We start from the raw sequence: 25,541 nt of genomic DNA, 5'->3' as shown, positions 1-25,541 counted from the left end.
TGTTCTGAGATAATCAAATTCTGACGTTTCTTCCGGTTTGGTATTGGTTTGCCAGATTGTGTATAATGGATATGCAAAAAAAGAACAGATTTCCTAACAGATCATTCTTTGTTCTTAAAAACTTAAAATGTTAGCATATATGTATATCAAATTAAGTTATCATTTTATATATCTTGATCCAACCTTCTGACAGGAATCCTATGCTATGTTGAACAAATATGATCTACTTGTTGCCAAGGAAGAGACAGAAAAGGTGGACACTTTGCATTACACTTGGGAAAAACTGCTAATCCGTGCAAATGAGGTACAGAATGAGCTCGTTGCTTTGCAGCCAAACTTCAGAGGAGAGCTTATTAGTGCTGTGAAGACTTTTACTGAAGATTGTGCACAGTTCTATTCAGATTATGATCAGGCGAGTATTTATATTTTATTGTATTAGAGGAGTTTTTGAGGAACAGTGAGGGCATGGAAAGATTTTGGATTTGACTAATGGGATGGACCTCTACAGTTGAATATATTTATTCTTACTAATATGGTATTTGAGTTTCAGCGCAGGGCAGGCTTTGCTTATTGTTTTGTATGTGACTGAAGTATGTAATGCTGGTAATCACTTAGAGATTAAGAATTGAGATATTTTAGGTTTATGGTAAACAGCTAGTTAGCATGAGCAAATGTGAAGACTGGAATTAATGAGAAATTAAAGTGTTTTCTGATGCTAGATATAAGTACAAAATATAAATGTATGAAGCTGAACTATTCTTATATCATCTTTTAAGTAATGCTGATTTATACTAGAAAAAGGAGCTATGATTACCCAGCTTTTACACTATAATGACAATTTCAACATTAAAAAGACTGTTGTGGGGTTTTTTGTTTGTTTGTTTTAGTTTGTTTTGTTTTTTTCTTTTTTTCAATTGTTTTTAGAAAAAGTGCTTGTTCTAAAAGGGAACTGTGATCAGTTGTTATTTGATGCAGGCCGGGAATCTGGAGGCTGCAAAAATGTTTGACTTTAACATTCAGAAAATGCTGATTAAAAGTAAGTAAGTTGTGACTATTTTCCCCCTCTAAATTAACTTTTTTTTTTTTTTTTTTAGAATGGGCCATTGGTGGTTGGTTTAAAGCCTCGGGAAGCCAGTGACAGGCTTACTATATTTCAGGTATTATTAATTCCAAGACGTAACTTAAGCTAACATCTAAAGACTCTGAGAATGAATCACAGTAGTTGAACTAATTTTCATTGATACATAGGGTTACTATTTGGCAAAGTCTGTTTTAACTTAATGAAAACTGAGTTGGAATTTTTCTATGCTTTTGCAAAAAATGCTGGTTTTATAGGAGTTAAGAGAAAGGCTGCATAGATAATGATTACCATATTCAAATATCCTGATGAAATCCTGCATTCAAGTTTAGTATATTTGACTATAGGCTATTCCTGTGTTAATTATTGTGGTTATTTTTTGGGGGAGGAGGGGGGGGGGTTGTGTGTGGAAGTGTTTCTTTGTACTATGATTAATATCTATTCCTGTAATGATGACTACCAACACTTTTCCTTTTCCCATAGTGCTATTCATTTGACTTCCTACTATGTTCTCTGAGCTATACTGCAATTGAAATATAAATTTGAATATGTTTTTCCTTGCTGCTTTAATGGCAATAATTCTTACTTCAACCCTTTAATAAAAGATTTGCACACATGGAGAGGTAGAATTTGCTATATCCATCTTTCTTTGCTTTGCATGTCATGCTCCACCTCTTTCAAGTGCAATCGTAGCACTTATTGTTCTGTCACTGTGTCACATGAAGTAAATGGCTTTCCTGTCAACTTGTAAAGATGTGCCTCCAAGCTAGCAAAAACTTACTTTTCTTATGAAAATTGTTGACAAAACTGTTGACAGTGTAAGCTGTTATTATCTCTGTATATCTTTCTATTATTTCCTAGATTTTAGTCTCTAATGGAGCTCTAAGCATAATGCCAGATCTTGAATCCTTAGTTATTTGATTTTATTTGATTTAATGTGTTTTTGTTTTTTTTTTCTTTTTCTTTCTTAGAATCGTTTTGATAATCTTTTTCGGAAATATATTACTTGTACAGGTGGGGAAGATCTTTTTGGTTTGCCAGTTACTCAGTATCCCCAACTGCTTGAAATACAGAAGCAACTGAATATGTTACAGAAACTCTATAAATTATATAACAGTGTCATTGACACAATTAGTGGCTACTATGATATTCTTTGGTCAGAATTAGACATTGAAAAAATTAACAGTGAACTTCTGGAGTTTCAGAACAGGTGAGAAACTGCTGCATTGGTAAAGTTGCCTTAAGTTCTTTTGTTACTTCTTAAGTATGATTATAATTGGTTAACACCAATAATCATATCTGAGTATATATTTACTCAGAGTAAATGGGATTTATTACATGCATAGAAACTGAACTTTTCATCAAACCAGAAATCAAATAATTAAAAGAATTAAACTGCATGTACTGAGGAAGAGGGCTTTTCTAGAGCTCAGAGCAGTGCATATCATGAGCCTGCTTAAAAGATTAAATCAAATGGTTTTGAAGATCTCTTGGACAGAGTATATGAGAATTAGGCAGCTACAGTCTGTTAAGAGGAGTCTGTAGGTACCTGCCCAGTTATCAGTCATTGAAATGGACTGGAAACAGGTTTTCTCACATGCAGAATCACATACAGAAGTTTCAAACAACAGGTAACCTGAATTTGGAAGGTACGTGTTCTACTCTTAAAAGTGTATACTCTTGGTTTTAAAGAAAGAATATTTGAAACTTTTTGAAAAAGCTTGCATTACCTCTACATAGGTGCCGTAAACTTCCTCGTGCTGTGAAGGAATGGCAGGCCTTTCTTGACCTAAAGAAGACCATTGAGGATTTCAGTGAATGTTGCCCATTGCTTGAGCGTATGTCAAATAAAGTGATGATGCCTCGGCACTGGAAGCAGATTGCAGATCTCACTGAACACAGATTTGATGTGGAAAGTGAAACATTCAAGCTGAAGGATATAATGGAAGCTCCACTATTAAGATATAAAGAGGATATAGAGGTATTATGAAGGAAGAAAAAAGGATGCATGAAATAAAACAACCTACTTGAATCCTACAGGAGTAATAGCAGCAAAAAGGAAAACAAAATATTTCTAAAGAAAGAACAGATAAATGGACTATCAATTTAACTTTTAGTATAAAATAACAACACAAATATATTGTGGTGTTAACTTTTTTTCAAATCATGCCACTTCAAATCATTAACTGGGAGTTAATTTGCAAGGGTGCCTTGCTTTGCAGCATTAAAGATATGAAAAGTAATCACTATGTTATTCTCTTATTCTCCCTGAAGTTGACTATATCGTGATGTGGTATGCAGATTATTAGCTATGGTGTTTTTATATCTGTAGATCTTTCCGCTTCATAAGTAATTGCTCATTAGCCTTACCTAGAGTTAATGGAAGTAAGTGTTAGATTTGTATATCAGAGACTTGAAGCATTCATAGCTTGTTTTGACATCCTATCTATTTAAAAGGATATCTGCGTAAGTGCTGTGAAGGAGAGAGACATTGAGCAGAAGTTAAAACAAGTGATATCTGAATGGGATAATAAAACGTTTATCTTCTCAAACTTTAAAACTCGTGGGGAGCTTCTTTTAAGAGGGGACAGCACATCAGAAACAATTGCTACCATGGAGGACAGCTTGATGATTCTTGGTTCTCTCATGAATAACAGGTAACAGGAAAGGGAGGGGAAGAATGAGTGGAGAGATTAAAATATTAGCAAAATATTTGTTTTATTGAACAAATCTGTCACAGAGGAGAAGGAAAATAAATGTTTAGATAAAACCTGATAACTTGCTTGTCCTTGAACTGTTCATGGGCTAGTTCTTATTGTGTGTATCCCTCCAATAAGTTCTTTTCAAAGCAGATGGATGCAGTTCAGGCTGCCTGAGTAAACAAGTGGACAGTTTTTCATTGATGCAAGAAAGTGGGGATATGAGGGAGAACAACACTACCTGGTTGTGGCAGGCATGCCATGGACATTACAGGCACTGCTACTCTGCCCCTGTGATAGGTCATTGCCTCATGCCAAAGGTGCTGAAAATCCCAGTTAAAGTGAGCTTCAGTTTGTCTGGATCAGAGCTGTGCTATGCACCATGTGTACAAAGCAGCAAGTTGGAGCTGATTTTATTTAGACAACCAACTAGCTGAACTGAGTATAGATTTTTATGCTTTCACTTGAAAAATATATAAAATGATATATAATATAAAATATATAAAATTATTCCTCATCCTTGCGAGTATTATACTAGTTTTCAAGAATCTTGTTTTCTTCTTGAAATTAAGAAAGTTGTGGGTTTTTTGTTTGTTTGTTTGTTTGTTTGTTTTTTGTAGATACAACACACCTTTCAAGACACAGATTCAGAAATGGGTACACTATCTTTCCAACACAACAGTTATCATTGAGAACTGGCTGACAGTGCAGAACTTGTGGATTTATTTAGAAGCTGTTTTTGTTGGTGGTGACATAGCAAAGCAGCTTCCAAAGGTTTGTAGACATCCCTTTTTTTCAGTTTGTTTATCTATCTTTTAAAAATAAAATTTAACTGTGATGTCATAATTGATGCAGGAACATAAACTTCATTTTTTTGGTAGTTAACAAAAATATTCTTGCTAAGAAATTAGGTAAGCAATGGCAGTGGAAGGTATTGTGTTAGAAAGAATAATAAAATTGTGTGAGCTGCTTGATCTTTTTATTTCTAGATTGTAAAGCTGTTAACCAATATGTATTCAAATGTTGTGTTAAGTAGTAGTCTAACCTACATATGCTAGCTTAGTGTACCTACCACTAGCCTAATAGTACCTAGGAATCCGTATCTTAAACTTTCCTATGTAGCATTTCAAATTAAAAATTAACCTATGTTTTTAGAAAAAACCCGTTATATTTGAAGCATTCAATTCAAGACTAATGAGTTTTTCGTTTTTGCTCTAAGAATGATAGTAAGAGAAAGTAGTAGCTGGCTGAACAGCCAAGTATGAACTAAGCTGAATTGTGTAAGCAGAAAGAACTATGGTTTTCTAAGGTGAAAAATTTCAGGAAGACACATGATTATGAGTGAGAAGATTACTGGGTACCATTTCTGCAAGCAAGTGCCTTTTCCCTCTTTTCTCTTCCTTGGTCCAAATCTTCCCTTCTACATTCATTGTCATGTTTCAACAGGAAGCAAAGCGTTTCTCTAACATTGATAAATCCTGGGTAAGGATCATGACCCGAGCTCATGAAACACCCAATGTTGTTCAGTGCTGTGTTGGAGATGAAATCATGGGACAGTTATTACCACATTTACTGGAACAACTTGAAATCTGTCAGAAGTCACTCACAGGGTAAGATTACTACAAGACCAGTCTTGACCAGATGGTTGTGCATTGTGTAGCTAGGGAAAGAGCAATTGCTCGAGTACTGTGCCATGAACTGTGCAAAGATCATGTTCTTATTCTACTATGAAATCAGTTGAACTGAGCAAACAAGTTAGCAGGATGATATAACACCTCCAGAGAAATTGCTGGCAACTCACTGATAAGTATTTGATTTGTGACTAAGCTGCCACTCACTGTTTCTCTCTGTTAAAACCAAAGCTTTTTTCAGCCTAGTTTCAATCCAGAAGGCACTCTAGATCTGTATGTTCTATTCAGACCTTTCACAAATCTGGAAGAAATTTAGCATGAGGGTTCTACATAGCAAGTAACAGACTTCTTGTAAAAACATTTTATTTAGTTTCTTTTTACTGGTGTTTAGATCATAGCAAATAATCTAAGGTTTCTGTGAAATGATTTCTGGTGTTAAGAGAGGAGCTTTAAAGCAGACACTTAACATGAATGTATGTTGGATAAAAATTGTTGTATCCACAGCTACAAATTGGTACGATAAATTGTGAGAAATACCACCTTCAAAGAGAAAAGGATTTATAAATTAACCTTATGCACTTACAATCTTCCCTTACTCCTTCCCGGCTTCTCCACCATATTTTTTAAAAAATGCAGGTACCTGGAGAAAAAGCGCCTTTTATTTCCACGATTCTTCTTTGTGTCAGATCCTGCTCTCTTAGAAATTCTTGGCCAGGCATCAGACTCTCATAACATACAGGCACATCTGCTGAACATCTTTGATAACATCAAAACTGTCAGGTTCCATGAAAAGGTATGTACTGCCCATACCCTCAGCATTACGTTCCTTCACAATAACAGTGCGTGATACTTGTTAAACAAGAAAGCTACTTGGGTGCATAAGGCACTGAACTGTTTTACCATGTTCATCAACTGTTTGGTAAGTAGGCTTTCTTCATTTAAGCTTTAGTTTCATATCCTTGTTTACGTAACAGTAAAACTTTAAAATAGCAAACCAAACATTTGCACCAGTGCTTAGGTTTCAGGAAAAAACACCCAGATAAGCTTCTGATTCTTTGTGAGCATATTTGTATCTTTTCTTTGCCTGTATTTGTAATCTTCCATTCAATTTTCATTGTTAGAAGCAGTGTGTCTAGAGTCTCACTTGTTTCTGAGATTTCTGAGATTTCCTTAATATGTCTTCAGACATAGTGTTGAAAGAACACTTTTCTTATACCCTTTACAAGAACAGATAGCAACATTTTTTTCTCTTTCTGTGTATACATTTTCTTAGAAATTACGTCCTCATGCTTTTGAAATTCCTTTAATTGCCCGTGTTCCTTAACTTTTGTGTTTCCATTATTTTCTATTTTAAGACTGTAAATTTTGTTAGGGTATTAACCCACCAGTAGTGGGGGAAGGTTTCCTACATTGTGACTGGAAAGTGGATGTTGTCACAGAATCACAGAATGGGTAAGGTTGGAAGAGACCGCAGTGGGTCATCTGGTCCAACTCCCCTGCTCAAGCAGGGTCATCTTAGAGCAAATTGCACAGAATTGCCATTGAAACTTAAGTGAAATTCAGAACCTGTCAACATATTGGGGGTTGTCTTCTTGTTCCATTTGACAGTGTTTTATTTAAAGTCTTTCTGCATAACAAAAGTAATTGTTTTTCCATTTCACTGAGCAAATTGGCATAATTTAGTAGCTGTCTAAATAAGTTTAATGAACTGATTGCAGAAAAATGTAGCATTTATTGTAAAGATAAACAATTCGTCTATAAACACAAAATGCTTTTGCTTTGCTTTTATTAGATATATGATCGTATATTGTCAATTAGTTCACAAGAGGGTGAGACTGTAGAGCTGACTAGACCTGTAATGGCTGAAGGAAGTGTGGAAGTTTGGCTTAGTTCTCTGTTGAAGGAATCCCAGCTTTCGCTGCATCATGTTATTCACCAGGCAGCTCTGGACATTCAGGAAACAGATTTCCAGATTACTGAATTTCTTTCTACTTACCCGGCCCAGGTAATATTGTTAAGTTAATGAAGAATTATTCACAGATAGGTATCATGTTTTTTCTTGTCTTTGCAATCAAAATTGCAGTCAGTGTTATAAATAAAAAACTAACATTTAAATTTGTCTTGATCACCTCAGTCTTTAAGTTACACTTCACTTTCATATGTGAAACCAAAAGAAGAAAATTTGCCCTGAAGCTCTTGTTTAGAAATAGTCCCAAAGGCAATAAATTAATGTAATGAAGTTAACACTATTTCTTTACAAGCTTAATACTTGACTATTGAAGGAAAAGTTGAAATATTTTATGATTGCTCATGTATTTAGGCTAACACTGTGTATTGCTAAAATTTGAAACTAAGAGTAATGTTGAAGGAAAATAATATTCTTAGGAGAAACTTCTTCACTCATGATCAGGAAAGTTGGGTGAGATGGAATAAAGGGTTTGTGAATTACTGAAAAAATTTTTTAATTTGAAGCATTAATTATTCACTGGTTCATTATTATATATAGTATATTAATTATATATAATTATAATTATATAATTACTTGCATTATATATAAATATTTGTATATATGCTGTAAATTATATCATATCACCAATGCATCATAGTCAGTATCTAGAAGACTGAAGTGTGGACTTAACTGTGTGTTTATGAAGGGAGTTGGGACTCATAAAACAAATGCATAGGTTGAATGACCTCTGTATGGATATATGAAAAATAATTTTATACAAATAAGAGGAGAACCATTTCTTTAATTTATCTGTGTCTGTGAATGTACATTTTAGGTGAAAGGGAAAAGATTATGAAGCATATACTTTTGTATTTTCTAAGGTTGGGTTGTTGGGGATCCAAATGATTTGGACAAGAGACTCAGAAGAAGCTTTGACTAATGCCAAGCATGATAAAAAAGTTATGCAAAAGACGAACCAGTTTTTCCTGGATCTTCTAAACATGCTGATAGACATGACAACAAAAGACCTTAGTCCCGTTGAGCGAATTAAATATGAGACATTAATCACTATTCATGTGCATCAGAGGGACATTTTTGATGGTCTTGTAAGTATTAAAAAATTTGCGATGAGCGATGAGGTGTTTTTCACAAAAAACAATGTGAAATGATAGCAAGAAAATATTACTATACCTATGAATTCCTGCCTCATAAGGTAAGGATTTAATTTCAGGACTATAATGATTGTGACCTAGAATATTATAAAAATGTTGATGTTGCTTCAAACCATGTCTTAGTTTCCTTTTAAATAATTCAATGGGTTTTCCCCTCCCTCAAGCAGTAGCAGAATTTTACAATGTTTCATGTTGGTCCACTTAAGTTAGAGACCTCTGTTGTATGATCATTTAGGGACTTCTGTTTCCTCACACATTTAGTTACAAGTAATTGTTCTTTCTCTGGACTGCATTGTGAGTTTCCATGAGTAAATAAAATGAATATAAAATTACAGTACAGGGAAAAGTTTGAAGTTGGTTGAAGCTGCTATCTCCTCTGTTCTAGTTTCAATAGCATATCTAATTACTACTTAGGGATTTATTTATTCACTTCACACCTTCTCATGCAGACACAGGATGCTAAAATTAGGAAAATGAAAGCATTTAGCTTAATCAAACTCAAAGCTAACATGCCCTTTTACCTATGCAAAACCCTGGACTTGATTCTAAAATTAAGCTGAGAAAAAAATTACTGAGTTTTAACCCATTGCTTATAGGCAGGCACCAATCTTTTCATTGTAGAATCATTTGTTTTAAGTTGTAATCATTTTATGTGCAGTACAATTTTTTGAAAAACATACAGGACATTTTTTTAACCCTGTTTTAATATTCAGTTTATCAACTGTGAGTTATTGCCAGATCTGAATTTCTTAAATAGTATCTGCATTATGACAATGGCTTGAAATACCTTTTCTCCAATTTGCACGTGGTTTTATACAATTCTTATGGCAGTTTTCAAAATCAAGTATCATATTATGTGCCTTCTACTCATGTAAAAGTAAAGTGGTAGAGAAGACTAAAAGGAATGGCAATTTTAACATTGAACTGATTGTAATGACTCTTGTTTGAGGCTTATGTATTTGTAGTTAGAATTTTGACACACTCATCTAGAACCTAAAGTACCTTTGCCTTCCTATGGGCTTCAACAATGAAACGTTAGCAATTTCTGTGGTAAAAAGATAGGGTCTCGACTATTCTTGTGTTACTAACTGTTCTCTATATCTGTGTGTGTCATCGTGATTGCAGTGCTGCCTTTGCAGTACTACCTAAATGATGTAATATAAATGGGAAAATAAATGTTATCCATAAATGCTGCAGCCTTTTTTCCCTCTTTTCTTAGTGTTGCATGCGTATCAAGAGCCCTACGGACTTTGAGTGGCTGAAACAGTGTAGATTTTATTTTAAGGAAGACTCTGATAAAATGCTTATTAAGATCACTGATGTGAGTTTCACATACCAGAATGAATTCTTGGGCTGTACTGACAGGCTTGTCATAACGCCTCTTACAGACAGGTGAAAAAGACTTATTTTATTCCTTTATTCTTTACTGAAAAACCTAGGCTTTTACAAGAGCAATTTAATAAATCCTCTTGAATGCAAAATTGATCTCTGCAGAGTTTGTCCTTCACGGTCTTGTCGAAGTCAATAATTTTACATGGAATACTTCAGCATTTTTGTTTCTGTGCCTTACAATATGACTAACGTCCAGCTTACTTTCTGACACATAGTTGCATGATTCCCACATACGAGATGTATGTGACCTTGATTCTTATGTATGTGAGGCTAATAAACTGGAGGATCAGGTCTATCCAACAGATGCAATATTCAGAGAAAGGTACAGGACAAAAGTAGGTGTTTACAGGCAAACTAAGGAAAACATGAAGAATAGGCAGGAAAAACATTTTTATTCAGGTGTAATAGATTTGAGATCTTTGATCTAAAAGGATGTTGAAAGAATTGCAACCGTATTATCAGAAAGGTCAACCTACCTGACTTGAATAACACTAAGAATGCTTTATAAGCTAGCATTGGCAAATAAGGGCATTGGGTGGGGTTTTTGTTTTGTTTTGTCCTGTTTGGGGTTTTTTATTATTCCATACGGAAAATTCTAGAGCTTGTCTTGAGATATAATTATTAGCTGCACTATGTAGGCATGTTTCATTTATGAAAATAAGATGCACTGTGTGATGCAATTTCAAAGGTAGATGAGAAAAGAAAGTTTACCTGTCTTTCCTTATTGTATTCCATAGTATAATGTAGTTCGTAACTACTTCAGATAAAGTAATTAATGAACGAAGCTAACCAAACTAAGATTAGGCAGCTTCTCTGTATCTGCTTACTTCCCTTCTTGAGATATTTCAGTTTGTTGATTATAGAGGTTTATCTGTTCTTTCACTTTATGTATAACAAGGTGAAGCTTAATATTCCCCGTATCAGAGACTGAGTGAAGGATTTTCCTCCTTACTGGTTTAATTTGTAATTAGAGGCATGTAATTTCAGCACTTTCCTTTTCTCCTTAAATCAGACCTTACTTGAGTAAGTTCCTCTGGCTCTATACAGAAAACTGTGCATGGCAGCCCATTAAGTGATGATTGATTGTTGCCTTTTAGATGTTACATCACTTTAGCTCAAGCTTTGGGCATGAACATGGGTGGAGCACCTGTGGGACCTGCAGGAACTGGAAAAACTGAAACCATCAAAGATATGGGACGGTGCCTTGGAAAATATGTGGTGGTCTTCAACTGTTCAGATCAGATGGATTTCCGAGGGCTTGGGAGGATCTTCAAAGGTAAGAGTCAACTGTATCCCAAGGTGTGCTGTATAACTAACTGATCAAAGGAAGTGATTGTTTCACTATTCTGAGCTTTAGAGTGGCCTCGTCTCGAAATACTCCGTGCAGTTTTGGGGCCTACAATGTGAGAGCATATAAAAATAATAGAATATCTCCAAATGTGAGCAACAAAGATGGTGAAAGAGGGCATGACTTAACAGGAACAACTGAATATATTGCATTTGTTTAGCTTTGAGAAAAGGAGACTGAGGGATGCCCTTATTGCTGTGTATAGCTTCCTCATGAGGGGAAGTGGAGAAGGAGATGCTGATTTGGTGTCAGGTAATAAGACGTGGGGGAATGTCTTGAACTGCAATGGATGAAGTTAAGATTAGATACTAGGATATTCCCTGAGAGTGTGGTCAAGCACTGGAACAAACTCACCAAGGAAGTAGTCAGGGTCTCAAGCTTCTCAGTATTCAAATAATATTTGGACAACAATCTTAGATATATGGTTTAAATTTAGGTAGCCCTGTATGAAGTCAGGAATCAGACTTGTTGATACTCATGAGTCCTTTGCAGGTCAGGATATTCTGTGATTATATGATTTTATGAACTATGTGAAAGTTAAAAATGCTAGAACATCTTTATCGACACATAACCAGCAGATACTTCCAACCTTTTAATAAATGCTAGTAACTAATATCTTGTTATGAATATAAAATACATTTGCAGCACCATCTCCAAGAAATAGAAATGTCTGAAAACATAAGACAGTTTATGAAACCAAAAAGATATATATGAAAAGATATATAAAGTCACTTAAAATAATCAGGGAGGAAAAGAAAAAGCTGTAAAATTTATTGCTGAACTGGTAGAATGTTTTGAATTCCAATTTCAGTATTTCAGCTCCTTCAAATGTCAAAGTTCCTATCAGTAGAAGGAAATGCATGAATAGTGCTATGTGTGCTAGGTGCAGATGACATCTTTTTTTTAGGCACCTGTCAGTCATGGCAGATGTCAAATTAGAGATCAAGTGGATGTTCTTGAATATTGTGTAGTTGCAAGTGTCTGTATTGGTGATTTTTTTTGTTTGTTTCATTTTCCCCAAAATAGCTAAGGAAGAATGCAGTTCTGGCACAGGCTGACCCCTAACTTCTTTTCTCATGAAAGCAACTGTATTGTGCATTTTAATAGGTGCAATAAGCTATTGACAACACACTTTATTTTCTTAGAATCACTGCATAAATTTTTTTTCTGGTGTAAAGAGGAATAGGAAAACATTCAAGATACTGAGAAAAGGAGCAGAAATCAAAGGATGTAGTATCCTTTACAATCTTACTTTTGGAACTTTTTGAATTCTTGCTTGAAAAAGAATTAAAACTCTTCTATTTGTTGTTTTCCTAACCCTCAAAAATAGACACTTTTTTTTTTCCCTGAGATAAATGAATCTGATTTTTTGGCTTGTGAATTGCACTAAAAAAGGGCTAACACCATAATGGTTGTATGCTTAGTTTCTTTTCTCTTTGAAGGTCTTGCTCAGTCTGGCTCCTGGGGTTGCTTTGATGAGTTCAATCGTATTGATTTACCAGTACTATCAGTAGCTGCACAGCAAATAGCAATTGTGCTGAGGTGCAAGAAAGAACGTAAGAAAAGATTTATTTTTACTGATGGAGACAATGTGGAAATGAACCCAGAATTTGGCATCTTTCTTACTATGGTAAGTATTCAGTAAGTTTCTGATATGCCAGTGATGATTGTACAATAATGAAGTCTAACCTGGTATGTTAAATGTACTTGCTAATTCTTATCTCAGTCAGTTTTTAGAATTAACTCATTGACAGTTTAAGAATCTTTAGCATTACCTCAAAGACAGTTTACAGGGACTTGTTTCAGTAACATCAAGCACATGCAATTAACAAACGCAGTCAGCACTATAAATACAAGTTACCTCATTTTCAGATTGCTTCTGCGTGCCAAGTTCTTGTTCCCCAAGTATGTCTTTTGCTATAAATACAGAAGAACCTCCATGGAGATATAGGTAGAAGTAGCCAGTAAAAATAGGACCTGTAAGACAAACTCAGATTTAAAGTGTTTAGGGGGAAAATTTTTCATATCTTATGGATGTAAATGGGGCAAAAATTTTGTAGAGATATGATGCTAAATCTACATGGCATTTCATTTTTTCATGTGATTTAAAACCAAAAACCTGTAACCATATTACGCTTCTCTTTGTTGATCCTTCTGTTTGTGCAAGGTGCAATCAACTTCAAACCCTGTTTTTCTCTCCAGAATCCAGGATATGCTGGACGGCAAGAACTTCCTGAAAACTTGAAGATCAACTTCCGTTCAGTGGCTATGATGGTTCCTGATCGTCAAATCATAATTCGTGTTAAATTGGCTAGCTGTGGTTTCATTGCTAATGTTGTACTGGCAAGGAAATTCTTTACACTGTACAAGCTGTGTGAAGAACAACTGTCAAAGCAGGTGATTATGTTCATATGGAAAAAAGTAATTTTAGGGGAAAACTATATATGATGTCACAAATTATTCATGTGAAGAAAATGGAAAAATTCATGTTCACTAAGTAAGCTGAATGACACTTGCAAGTTTAGTAATGTAACCCTCTGCTGTCCTGGAGGATTAACTCCCAGTACTGGTTGTCAGTACAAGAATGGGACTGTCATTCAGAACACTGCTTATTATTAAGATCTAACTTTAATGATTGGTGATGACTAAGAAAAATAAAGGGCTTATTATTATACTAGTTGGCCCTACAGAGTCGATTGACAGGCATTTGGTTTGTGTTCCCTCTATGTGTTTAGATGTGTCTCAAAGTCAGTTTCCAAGGGCCACAGAGAATTAAAAGTAATACTGATGGGGTATCTCTTGATAGTCCTTATGATTACATTTCTTTTTTCTGACACATATTATGGTTTAGTAGATGGTAGCAGAGTTGGAGAGTGAAGTCACCCATAGTTAGTCATACAGCCACAGTCTTGTTGTTAGATGTTTGGAGGCATTTAAACCACATGTGCTACTTCTCATACATGTCTGTATCTTAAATAGTAAATAAGAATTGATTCATCCCTGTTAACTTGGAGAAAATTTTCCCAAACTTCACATATCTTCTAGGTGCATTATGATTTTGGCTTGCGGAATATACTGTCTGTGCTACGTACATTAGGAGCAGCAAAAAGAGCAAATCCCACAGACACTGAATCAACCATTGTCATGCGTGTGCTGAGAGATATGAACCTGTCTAAACTAGTAAGTTCTGAGGGCCTGATAAATTACTTATACTGCACTTTGGAGTTACGTGATCACTAGAAGATTGGATGTGACCTTTACACTGAAGCTAGCTTGGAAATGTTTCATTCTCTGAATAGAATATTTTGGCTGGGATAGAGATAATTTTGTTCACAATATCCTGTATGGGGCTGAGGAGGCAGTGAGAAATAAGTGACAAAATATATGTCTGTGTAGTAATTTTAGAAATGTTGACCTTCAGTATTTAATAATTCTTTGAAATAACCTGTTATTCACAGTAATGAGTACCAACTCAATCGTCTAAATAGCTGAAAAACCCTCTTCTGTTGTGATGCTGCACCTTTTTTTTTTTTTTAATATCTTAGACAAATAATGTTATTGCTAAAATCTACTTAAGAAATTCAGTCTGTATGTTAATGGTTTATTTTGATAACTGGAAGCATCACGTGAACCCTTTCTGCTGTGTCCTACTAGTGTTTGGCACCTAGAGGATTACCATACGTGGTTCCCTATCTTCTCAAATATGTCTTTAGATCTGCAGGACTTAGAGATTGTTTTTTTAAAAGATGATAGAATAAATAAAATAGGTTTTAATCTGTGTGGCTTATTGTTTTCCCTGATTTTCACTAGATTGATGAAGATGAACCCTTATTCCTGAGTCTAATTGAAGACCTGTTTCCAGATATCCAGCTTGATAAAGCAGGCTATCCTGAGCTTGAAGCAGCCATTGACAAGCAGGTGATGTTTCTCTTGATCTGTGCTGCTGTGGCATAACTATCATGATGTGACATCTAAGAAAGTTATTGTTGCTGAATCTATCCAACTGGTAACTTTGTTTTACTATTTAGAAGAACAGTAAGCTTTTCCATAAATCTTTACCATTGGCATATTATTGTTATTAAGCTTTTTTTTCAGGAGGTTGCTGAATTGTGATTGTGGGGTACTGTGTTTTCTTGTGAGTCATTTTTGGGGTTCAGTTTTAAAAATGCATGTATGTAAGTTTGCCTTACATGACCCAGGATTAAATATTTGTATAGAAACAAACAATTGGAACATGAACTTGAGAAAATATTTACCTAAAATGATACTTCTTTTTAATTTCCCACTAGATGTTTTTAGCATTTCAATAGGACCAACTTAAGAATATAATTTATATACATTTATAAATATAATTTATATACATTCATAATAGATATATATAGTAATATAAATAGTATATATATAGATATATATCTAATAAATAGATATGTAAAATAATATATATATATTAGATATCTACTAATAATTTTATTAGATCTATATCTCTAATATAGATATGTTAGCTTTATATCTGGCAGCTAAGCCAACAGCCAATCACTTGCTCACTTTCCCCCAGGAGACTGGGAGAGAGATTCAGAAGGGCAGAAGAGAGTGCAAAAAAACTCATGGGTCTAGATCAAGACAGTTTAATAAATGAAGAAAAAAGAAATAGAAAAAAAGTGATGCAAAAACAGTTACTGACCACTAGCATACTGATTTTCAGCCAGTCTCTGAGCAATGGCTACTTTGGAGAAACTTTCCCCCAGTTTTATTGCTGAGCATGATGTTAGCACTGCTGGAGCATTGGGCTAGATGACGTTTAAAGGTGCTTTTGAACCCAAACTGTTCTATCATTCTGTGGTACAGAGTATCCCTTTAGTCAGCTGGAGTCACCTCTCCCAGCCTCTTGCACATCACTTACCTTCTCATGGACAGAGCAGAGTGAGAAACAAAGAAGTCCTTGATGCTGTGAAACATAGTTAAGCAACAGCCAAAACAGTGGTGTTATCAACACTGTTTTGATCACAAATCTAAAACATGGCCCCATGTGGGTTATGAAGAAAATTAACTCCATCCCAACCAGATCCACTACATATTACATGTGTTAAAAGAGAACCATTTGAGAACATGTCAAGTCTGCTTGCGACCATACTTTTTTATTGATAAAGGAAGTATCTAGTTCACAAGATTATTATAATATCCATGAATTTTAGAAATTGTTAAGAAGAGTCTCCATTGATGCCATTATATTAGAGTGAAGAAATAGCTCCCATGACCATTTTGTGTTATGTGAAGAAAAAATCTGATACATTCTATTGTATCAGATTTTGCATATATATCTGTATATATGTTGACTCTGAAAACAAGTCAGAAGGCTATATTCGATACTGTAAAGAAAGGTATCTTGGCTGGTTTGGTGTCAACTGTGAGAGTTTCTAATACGTAAAAGATAACAGAGTTTTCTTGTGTATCCTTGAAAAAGGAGCATATGACGCTTACACCGTATTTTGCAAACTCCATTGCTTCCACATTGGTGTTCTTCATGGTGATGAGAAGTTGGTGGCAGCATGGACTTGATACTGTTCATGAATTCACCTTGTTCTGCCTTCTGTTCTTGGCTTCCTTGCAAAGAGAGATAAATAAGTTGAACTGGTATGACCTTTATTATGCAGGTGATACAGCAGGTGGTAATTCCAGTTCAATGGTTCTAACTGACTACGTGACAGTAATTGTAAAAGCTGAGTTTTATCTTATCAGTAAAAAGTTAGTCCTCTTTTTAGTGATAATCGTTTCTGAGATGTTTGTTGAGCAGAAATTATACCAAAATTAAAATATAATTGTTATTTTGAGAGATTCACCTTTATATCGTGATCTTGAAGTTGTAGAAATGTTTTTGACTGTCAGAAACATAGTGTGCTATGAATCCTTAGGAGATAGTTCTAACTTTTCTCTACTGACTAACTACTTTCTAGTTCATATCAAGCAGAGTCATTTTCACAAGCAAAACCAACACCATTATATGGAGATTACTACTTTTTATTAGTATTAGTTCCAAGCTTAAAGATGTTAATAAGCATATGATATTTGATTTTAAAAAATAATGGTTTTTCTTGGGAAAATGTTACTGAGAAGTTACTCAAAAATCTGTCTGTATACTAAAAAATATTTAACGATGCCTGACATAAAAATTTTTGGTTATTTTAAGCATTTAGAAACACAAGTCATCATCGTCATAAAAGGCAGCTCTTCTGAGAAGCAAGTGGAAAATGCTATGTAACTGTGAAAGACATTACTAGCAAAAGTGTTTCTAAAATCCTTGGCTTTTCCTTGAAATTATGTTTTAACACTAAGAAGAGCTAAAAAAAAGATGGTTTATCTTATTTTATTTTTTCTGAATGTATATTTGAGTACCAGATATCTCTTCTTTTTCCAACAGTTTTTTTATATCCACAAAGCCTTTACAAAGATTGTAGTAATCTGCTGAAGATACATGCTTTTGTTAAAGCATCAAAGTATCTTGTGCACTAAAACAATATTAATTTGGTTTTCTGTCACTATCTGTAGGTGGAGGAAGCTGGACTTGTTAGTCATCCTCCTTGGAAACTGAAAGTTATCCAGCTCTTTGAAACCCAGAGAGTAAGGCATGGATTGATGACACTAGGACCTAGCGGTGCAGGAAAAACTACCTGCATTCACACTTTATTGAAAGCAATGACAGGTATGTGAGTATTTGTATTTTTCTGTATTGTACAGTTATTGAACTTTTAAAATGTAAACTTTAAACCACACTGTTTCTTTACAGAAAGCTTCAATTTCTTCGCTGTGAGAAAATATTACTGGAAGAATCAGCTTGTGTGTTGAGATACTAATTGTAATAGTATCTTTTAAAAGCTTAAAAATGTCTGACATTTACAAGTCATATGCTTTATGTCCTATTTTCCACATTATGATACTTATATTAGAAGTTCTTATTCTAAAAACATTAAGCAAGAGGAGTTCTGTCTTAGGTAGGCAGCTTAGACAAGTGATTAAAGCATCTCCTGGGTTGGCTGAGACCTTTCCCTAATCACAGAACATGCTGAGTTGGAAGGAATGCACAAGGACCATCAAGTCCATCTCATGGCCCTCCACATGACATCCCTAGGAGTCACACTGTGTGCCTGAAAGTGTCATCCAAATGCTTTGTGAACTCTGTCAGGCTTGGTGCTGTGACCACTTCCCTGGGGAGCCGGTTCCATTGCCCAACCATCCTCTGGGGGAAGAACCTTTTTCCAATATCTAACCTAAACTTCCCCTTTGGGTCCTATCACTGGGTCACCACAGAGAAGAGATTATAAGTATTTAGTTGTTTTTGAACACAGTTCACAAGACAGGGTCTTTATCTGCAGTATGAAATAACTACTTCTGTCATTTGTTGCTGATAGGAGATAGTTCCTGGTTAAGGCAGTGACAAAGTCTTAAAGGGTATTCGTTTTCTGTCCTGACTGGAGGCTTGAGGAGTGTGTGTGGTTTTTGTTCTCAGTATTTCTAAATAAAAATATTTGTTAAAGAACATCTGTTTGAGCTTATTAAACTAAAAGGTCATAGCTGGGGGACAAAAACATCTCTTTTGAGGTAAGTTTGTTTTACCTTATTTCAGAAACTGCTTGTACAATTTTCCAGAAATAGATAGCTTCTTTAAAAAATAGTTCAGCAATACATGCAGTAACCTAATCTGTTAAGAAATACTGTAAGCTCTATGTTGCAGCATAAATCACTGTTCCATTTAGGAAAAAAAGAGGTAAGAACAGGTATATATTTATATATGATACTCTACATTATACTATTTTTCTATGTTTTTCCTACCACTGAGATGTGAACTACTACCCAGATAATGCCACCACCAGCTTTTTCAAAGCTGGTATTCTCACACAACCTCATGAAATGTTAAACTACATGATTTGTCATATCCTATATGTCAGTGAACTCTGACTATAATAAAGATATTTTAAAACAAGTAACTTTTTAGCTCTTTCTTTCAACTTCTTATTACAGGCTCCTGACTAGTTTTAATATTGGGTTTTCTAAAGATGTCAGGTATAGGAGTTTTTAAGCTGTTATTAATGAGAAAAAAATAAAGGTTATATGGACATGTTATGTCTAGATAGAATTTTGCTGCCTAAAGGAATTCAGAGTGATATGCCAATATCATATACTTCACCTAGTCCAAGATGTATGCAAGTGCACAGCTGGGCAAAATTAAGAAACACAATCAGTCATGTGCAGCATCTGTCTCTTATTTAGTCCTTGCATTTTAAAAATGTGCATCCAAACCAAAGGCTTTAAAGCTTTATTGTTTGATAAGCCTTCAAAATATTAAACTAAACCTCAAATAAATTTCAGTTGCTGCTCTTCTGTTCCCAATGAAGCTATGAAATACGAATTATACTTTCAAAAGTTTCAGACCTTTGTTCTACTTTGTTTTGATTGTTCCCATTAACAAATGTTGATGTATAGCAAGAGATAAGTTTTCCAAGTAAATACACAACTTCTTATGATTGTGAATGTATATCAAAGCATACATTTGGATGTAATAATTTTGAATTTGTTGAAGTTCTCTGACTGCTGAAAAGAAATACAAAAACCAACTGATGGTCTGCCTTCATAGATTGTGGACAGCCACATCGTGAAATGAGAATGAATCCTAAAGCTATAACTGCTCCGCAAATGTTTGGACGTCTTGATGTGGCAACAAATGATTGGACAGACGGAATATTTTCAACACTCTGGAGAAAAACTTTAAGAGCCAAGAAAGGTATAATGAAAAACACTTCCCTCCAAAATAAAACAAGAAAAGCCAAGCTGCTCTATTCTAAATGATTTGCATTCAAACTATGTATAGTGTAACAAATACTATTTTATTGAATTTTCTAAACCCTCTTTTTTGAATATTAAACCCCTGTATGGAAGAAAAGTGGAAGGTAAGAGTCAGTTCCGCCAGTACTGGTATACTATAAAAAATTTTGGTGCTGTCAGGATTTCTATCTGTTCTCCAGCTGCCATGTTAAAAGGGAGTGAATCTCACCAGCTAGCCCTGCATGTATCACAGTCCATCTCAAATGGCACTAGAGAATTCTGTTTAGGCAACCAGTTTCTGCCTAAAATAATGCTGACATATATTCTTAGGCTGCTATATTGACTCAAAGAGTGACCTTGGTAGTTTGATGCTAGATGGATTCTTCTTTGTTTTGTCTGAAAATCAGTATGTGATCTTCTCATTAGGCCTTAAGGACAAATGGGAAAAATAAAATAAAATCCTGACATTTGTTGCATTATTTTCATACAAAAACTCTTGGTCTTCAAGAATACAGATATTTTTAAAATTGAAATATTTTTAATTTTGTTGGGTTTTGTCTCAAATCTAGCAATGTAGCTCCTTTAAGAATGTAGCATAGCATTAACTGTTGATTTTTAAATTTTTTCACTTCAAGATGAAATAGAAATTAGAATACTCATATGACTTCCTCAAATTCACTCTTTGCAAAAATTCTGTAATGTCTCTTTATGAATTGGACTCCTGACCATCTCAGACTTGAGATACCTGAACTGTGGTTGTAAAAAACCTCTAAATAAGAGAAGTTTATCATCTGGAACCTCTTTGGTTCATACCTAGCAATGCTTCAAGCTATCTAGGTGTAGATAGTAAGGATTCACTCTGAAGGCACATCTCCAATTCAAGGGCTATCTAGCAATGCACAGCGGGGCTGTCTGCTCCCGAAGAAGCCAAGGTGAGATCTCTTTCCAACCAGGACCTGTTTCTCAGTACCCAAGTGAGGTGATCAGAACAGGGCCAGAGACTCCTAGGAAGCAGAGGTAGGCTGTAAGATACATTTCTGTTACTAAATGGAAAGTGAAGGAAAAACTTAAAAGGGAGCTGGATGAAGTTTATGAGCAGAAAACCACAAGAATCTTCCTCTAATGGACCTCTGGTATTTGAAAGAGTGATTTTATTTGTCTACATTTATGCAAACTCTTTGGAAATGAGTGGTGTTTAAATATTTCTATAACTGTTATCTTCTTTATGCTGTTTTATGTGACTCAAAATAAACTTAATTTATTACTATTTTGAAGACTGGATCCATAACACTTTTTCAGACTATTAAAAACTGGTGACTTATGCTGATGACACTTTATATATTGAACAATGGACAACTATTAGCAATAGGTGATAAAATGAAATAATTGAAATTGAGGGATGGAAAAGGTAATTGTATTAAAATCTGAGATTATGGCTGTGTGCATGAATTTAGAATTAGTTCAAAATTTATTAGAGATAAGAAGCTGGCTCTTGAAAGAAACTAGCACTTCCTCCATTGGCTTTTTTATCTGTTATTCGGGATTATAGGTGACCACATCTGGATAGTTCTTGATGGTCCAGTTGATGCTATTTGGATTGAGAACCTTAATTCTGTCCTGGATGACAACAGAACTCTGACACTAGCAAATGGTGATCGGATACCTATGGCTCCAAATTGCAAAATAGTCTTTGAACCACATAATATTGATAATGCTTCTCCAGCAACAGTTTCAAGAAATGGGATGGTATTCATGAGCTCATCAGTTCTCAGCTGGAGTCCTATCCTTGAGGTACAATAGCTAAGTGATTGTTTATTTATTGAAAGTTTTACTGGTTACTTGTTCAACCCTTCACTGTTGTTACTTTAGGACCCATTCCTATTTTTGTGCCTTTTACTGTGAAATAGCTTTTACACTCTATAAACTTTTGGGTCAGTACCTAAAATAGCAATCTTTCTGGTAGTTTATACAAGAGTGAATGATTTTTTAAGGAACATAGTTAATATATTACGCTATTAAAAAACATCTATTTCACTTTGGGACAAATTTGTAATTGAAAGTATTTTATGCAATTGAAGACCGACTCAGTTGTCAGAACACCAACTACCTGGCAGCCCCTAGTACAGCTTCAGACTAAGGAAGAAAAAAAGAGTAAACAAGCTGACTCAGGAATCTTTACATCCTCAAGAAAATAAATATAAGTTCTGTTGATATTTCTTCAAATTAATTGCAGTTGGGATTTAGAACCAGAAATAAAGTCAATGCAGCATCAAAGTATGTAATTTTTAAATTGATGTTCTCACTTGGCTGTATGTTAACATTTCTAGAAGCAAAATATCTGAAGAACTGAGCAGTAGTTGTTGTCTCTCTGGCATGGAATGAATAATTTAGAAAAACAGAACAAGTTTTGGAGTTAAAACCAGCATCTAGCATATTGAGCTATCAAACTGATTTATAAAGTATTTTTCTTTTTCTTTTTTTTTAATAATATCTTCTAAAAACCAGTAAAAATCAATCCTAATCTTGACTGAATGCTAGTAACGATATAGTGAATGATACATTTTGAGACTTGAGAATACTGGTTTTTTTCATGTAGCAAAGATCTAGGTAAAGATGAAATATAAGAGTTCCCAAGAATCTACCTAATGTTCCGTAGTAATATCTTTTAACAAAGCTTTCAGCGTTAATTACAGTTTTCTTCCCTTTTAAGGAAACAATAGAGAAAACACTAATTAAAAAAAAAAAAAAAAAAGTCGGTTCTGCTTTTTTTTTTGTTCTTAAGCCCTGTATTGACTTAGAACTTTATTGGTGAAGTAGACTCCTCAGGATTAGTACTTCTAAAAAAACTGAATTAAAAGAAATATTAATTTATTTTCTCTGTATATTTTCTTGTCTAGTCCATCTTGTTGAGCATATTTTGTTGACATTATTTTGGTTTGATAAAACATGGACTGTCTCATGAGTATCAAAAATGAAAACTTTCTTCCTTGTAGCTAAGACACTGATTCCTGTAATCATATAGATAATTACTTCTTTACCTTCCCCTGAAAACCAAGCTAATATACCTTTCTTCAGTTTAATCTCAAATTGAATTCCTTTATATTGGCTTTAAACTTTAATTTTAAGCTAGGAATAATTTCCTGTTTATGAAATTAGAACACCATCCAGGCCCTTGGAGTGTATTTATCCCTAAAGAACAAAGCTTTATAGGTTACTGTGAGTTAACAGACTAAATTTTACTGTCCTTCTTTCTAGCAGTTATCACATTAAAAAGTTTTTTGAAATAATTTTTAAAATTAATATTTCACAATCTCATTCTGTCATTTCATTTTTCAAATCCAATAGAATACCTATGCAAAATGCAACTAATCCTCACGTAGATAGCCCCTTGAGTAGCCCAATGAAAATACAGTTAACTTTCAGATGTCAGCCTTTTGAAGTGGTTACTCCATGTTATTCTCAGCTTTCTTATTGTTTTAACCCATAAAGGTTCTCATGCATGAAAGTTTTACATAGCTTGCTTGTTTATAACCAGATTCCTTGTCCATAAATCCCTGATGTCTAGCAATGGAGAAGAACTTGGCATGCCACGGGCCATAGTTTGTGGCACTGCCTATATCCACTGTCATTAGTGCATTAGAGGTTTCAGCACAGACATAAGTCAAAAGAGAAAGTATTGTGCTCTACAAGCCCTGAGTGCCAGGAAATGCCTGGTGCCTCTTTTTGGGTCTGGAGACAGGAACTCCTCTGGGGAAAGTGTGCCCAGGGCATGGCGTTTGGAACAGAAACTATCAAGGTGGGGAAGGCCGTAAACTTGTGATTTCTGGCAAAAGACAGAAGGTTTCTTTTCCACATGCAGATCTGAAATGGCAGGTCAGGTATAACACCCTGAAAACAGATGAGGAGCATCAAGACCTACTAGGGAAGGCAACAGAAGCCAGTTTAACCATAACCAATTAAGAGGAAAGGGAGTGTGAATTGTCATCAGAGACTCCTTCCTGTGACTTGTTCCCTATGGAGCTTTCTTTGTGAAATACTTGTGAAATACTAAGGGTTGCTGCAGAGAGTCATTAATATATTTCCCTAGTAGTGGCTGGAACTTTCCCTTTTAGAATGATATTAAATCACATGGAACCGTCTGTTGAATCACACCTCTTAACAATACTTGGGAATCATCACTAATTCATTTGATAAGTTCTTTTGCCAAGTCTCAAATGTTTGTGTTCTTATCATGAAAAAACATGTTTAATAGGTTTCCTAAAAATTTGGTTGGTAAAACTTCAGTTTTACCAATGCAGGTACATGCAACCAACACAAGTGCCTTATATATGTTACTGCCAGACTTTACCTTTTTAAATTTTTTTAAACCAATATGGATGCTTGGGAAAGTGTAAGTGTAAGTGCATCTGGAACAATGGCTGCCATGTTGTTCCACTTCTGTTGTTTCTTTCTGTACCTACAACACTGCATAGGGACTCCTGATGTTAGGTTCTCACAGCTCTACCTCCTTGCATTTGTTGATTTGTAGAAAATCACACCTTGAATGTTTCAGCTTATATTGTGCTATAGATTCATCTTGAAAGACAGCAGAAACAAAGAAAAACATTCTGTTTTGCAGTATCAGTTGTGATTTATCTCCTCACTTTGAAGGGATATGCAGACAAAATTTAGTTGTGTCAAAGTGAGTGTTGTATGAAAGTAGTTTCCCTTAATCCATAACTTTTTACTTTTAATTTATTTTGATGGTAGCAAGAATCTAAAGGAAAACTTTTTTGTTTGTTTGCTTTTGCCTTTGGATATAACACAAACAAATTATGTTCATTTCACCATGAAACAACCCTTCCAACCTCCCTTCCTTTCCCCCTTGAAAAATTTGCTATAAAATTTCAGACTGTAGGTATTTATAATTTGATCCAATAGCATTTATTTGTTTTTTTTCATTTGGACTTACTTCATAAATAAAATATCTTGATGGATCTTCCTCCCTTTAAATCTATTTTGTTATGCTATATACTACATATTTCAGTGGGTCAGGGTAGATGTTAACCTTGCATTGTTCAGTATAGGATTTCCTTACTTTTGTAATAGAATTAAATGGAGTTTTCTTTTTTAGTTCCCTAATTCTCAGATGCTGAATGAAACATAATACTTGTTGATATTTCAGAAGAACTTTGAAAAATAATTAAACCCAAATATGGATAACTTAGGAAGTTGTTGCATCTATTTAGATTTTCAATCCTTGCAATTTTTGGTCAACTAAATATAGTTGCCTATTCAGATGCACTATTGTGATGTGCAACTTCCAAGTTCAGTAAAATAGATCTCAAACTTTTCATATTGCTGTTCTTGTGTAATGTGTTTCTAAGGCAGATTTTGCAAAGTGACTAAAGGTATTTGATCCGTTACTCATCAACCTTCTCCAAAACAAGAGCATCTTATTAGCATTTATACTTAACCCT

At 34.6% G+C, this 25,541-nt stretch overlaps 1 protein-coding gene across 1 annotated transcript in view; it reads left to right on the top strand.

Annotated features, from left to right (window-relative positions):
• The window catches only part of DNAH5 (dynein axonemal heavy chain 5), a 113,135-nt gene that overhangs the window by 37,552 nt on the left and 50,042 nt on the right, over window positions 1–25,541 (top strand). Inside the window, exons 25-43 of the mRNA XM_050311536.1 lie at window positions 194–412; window positions 1,095–1,157; window positions 2,050–2,288; window positions 2,819–3,059; window positions 3,536–3,735; window positions 4,398–4,551; window positions 5,224–5,387; window positions 6,045–6,201; window positions 7,201–7,413; window positions 8,238–8,462; window positions 9,748–9,920; window positions 11,018–11,196; window positions 12,711–12,898; window positions 13,471–13,665; window positions 14,314–14,448; window positions 15,079–15,186; window positions 17,812–17,965; window positions 19,895–20,041; window positions 21,632–21,873. Of these exons, the coding sequence (XP_050167493.1) occupies window positions 194–412; window positions 1,095–1,157; window positions 2,050–2,288; window positions 2,819–3,059; window positions 3,536–3,735; window positions 4,398–4,551; window positions 5,224–5,387; window positions 6,045–6,201; window positions 7,201–7,413; window positions 8,238–8,462; window positions 9,748–9,920; window positions 11,018–11,196; window positions 12,711–12,898; window positions 13,471–13,665; window positions 14,314–14,448; window positions 15,079–15,186; window positions 17,812–17,965; window positions 19,895–20,041; window positions 21,632–21,873 (3,396 nt within the window). The remainder of the gene's footprint in view (window positions 1–193; window positions 413–1,094; window positions 1,158–2,049; window positions 2,289–2,818; window positions 3,060–3,535; window positions 3,736–4,397; window positions 4,552–5,223; window positions 5,388–6,044; window positions 6,202–7,200; window positions 7,414–8,237; window positions 8,463–9,747; window positions 9,921–11,017; window positions 11,197–12,710; window positions 12,899–13,470; window positions 13,666–14,313; window positions 14,449–15,078; window positions 15,187–17,811; window positions 17,966–19,894; window positions 20,042–21,631; window positions 21,874–25,541) is intronic.

Source organism: Myiozetetes cayanensis, unplaced genomic scaffold (genome assembly GCF_022539395.1).
Source record: "Myiozetetes cayanensis isolate MyiCay16 unplaced genomic scaffold, myiCay2020 scf1, whole genome shotgun sequence".
NCBI classification, from domain to species: Eukaryota; Metazoa; Chordata; class Aves; order Passeriformes; family Tyrannidae; genus Myiozetetes; species Myiozetetes cayanensis.
This window is presented reverse-complemented; position numbering and strand designations above follow the sequence as displayed.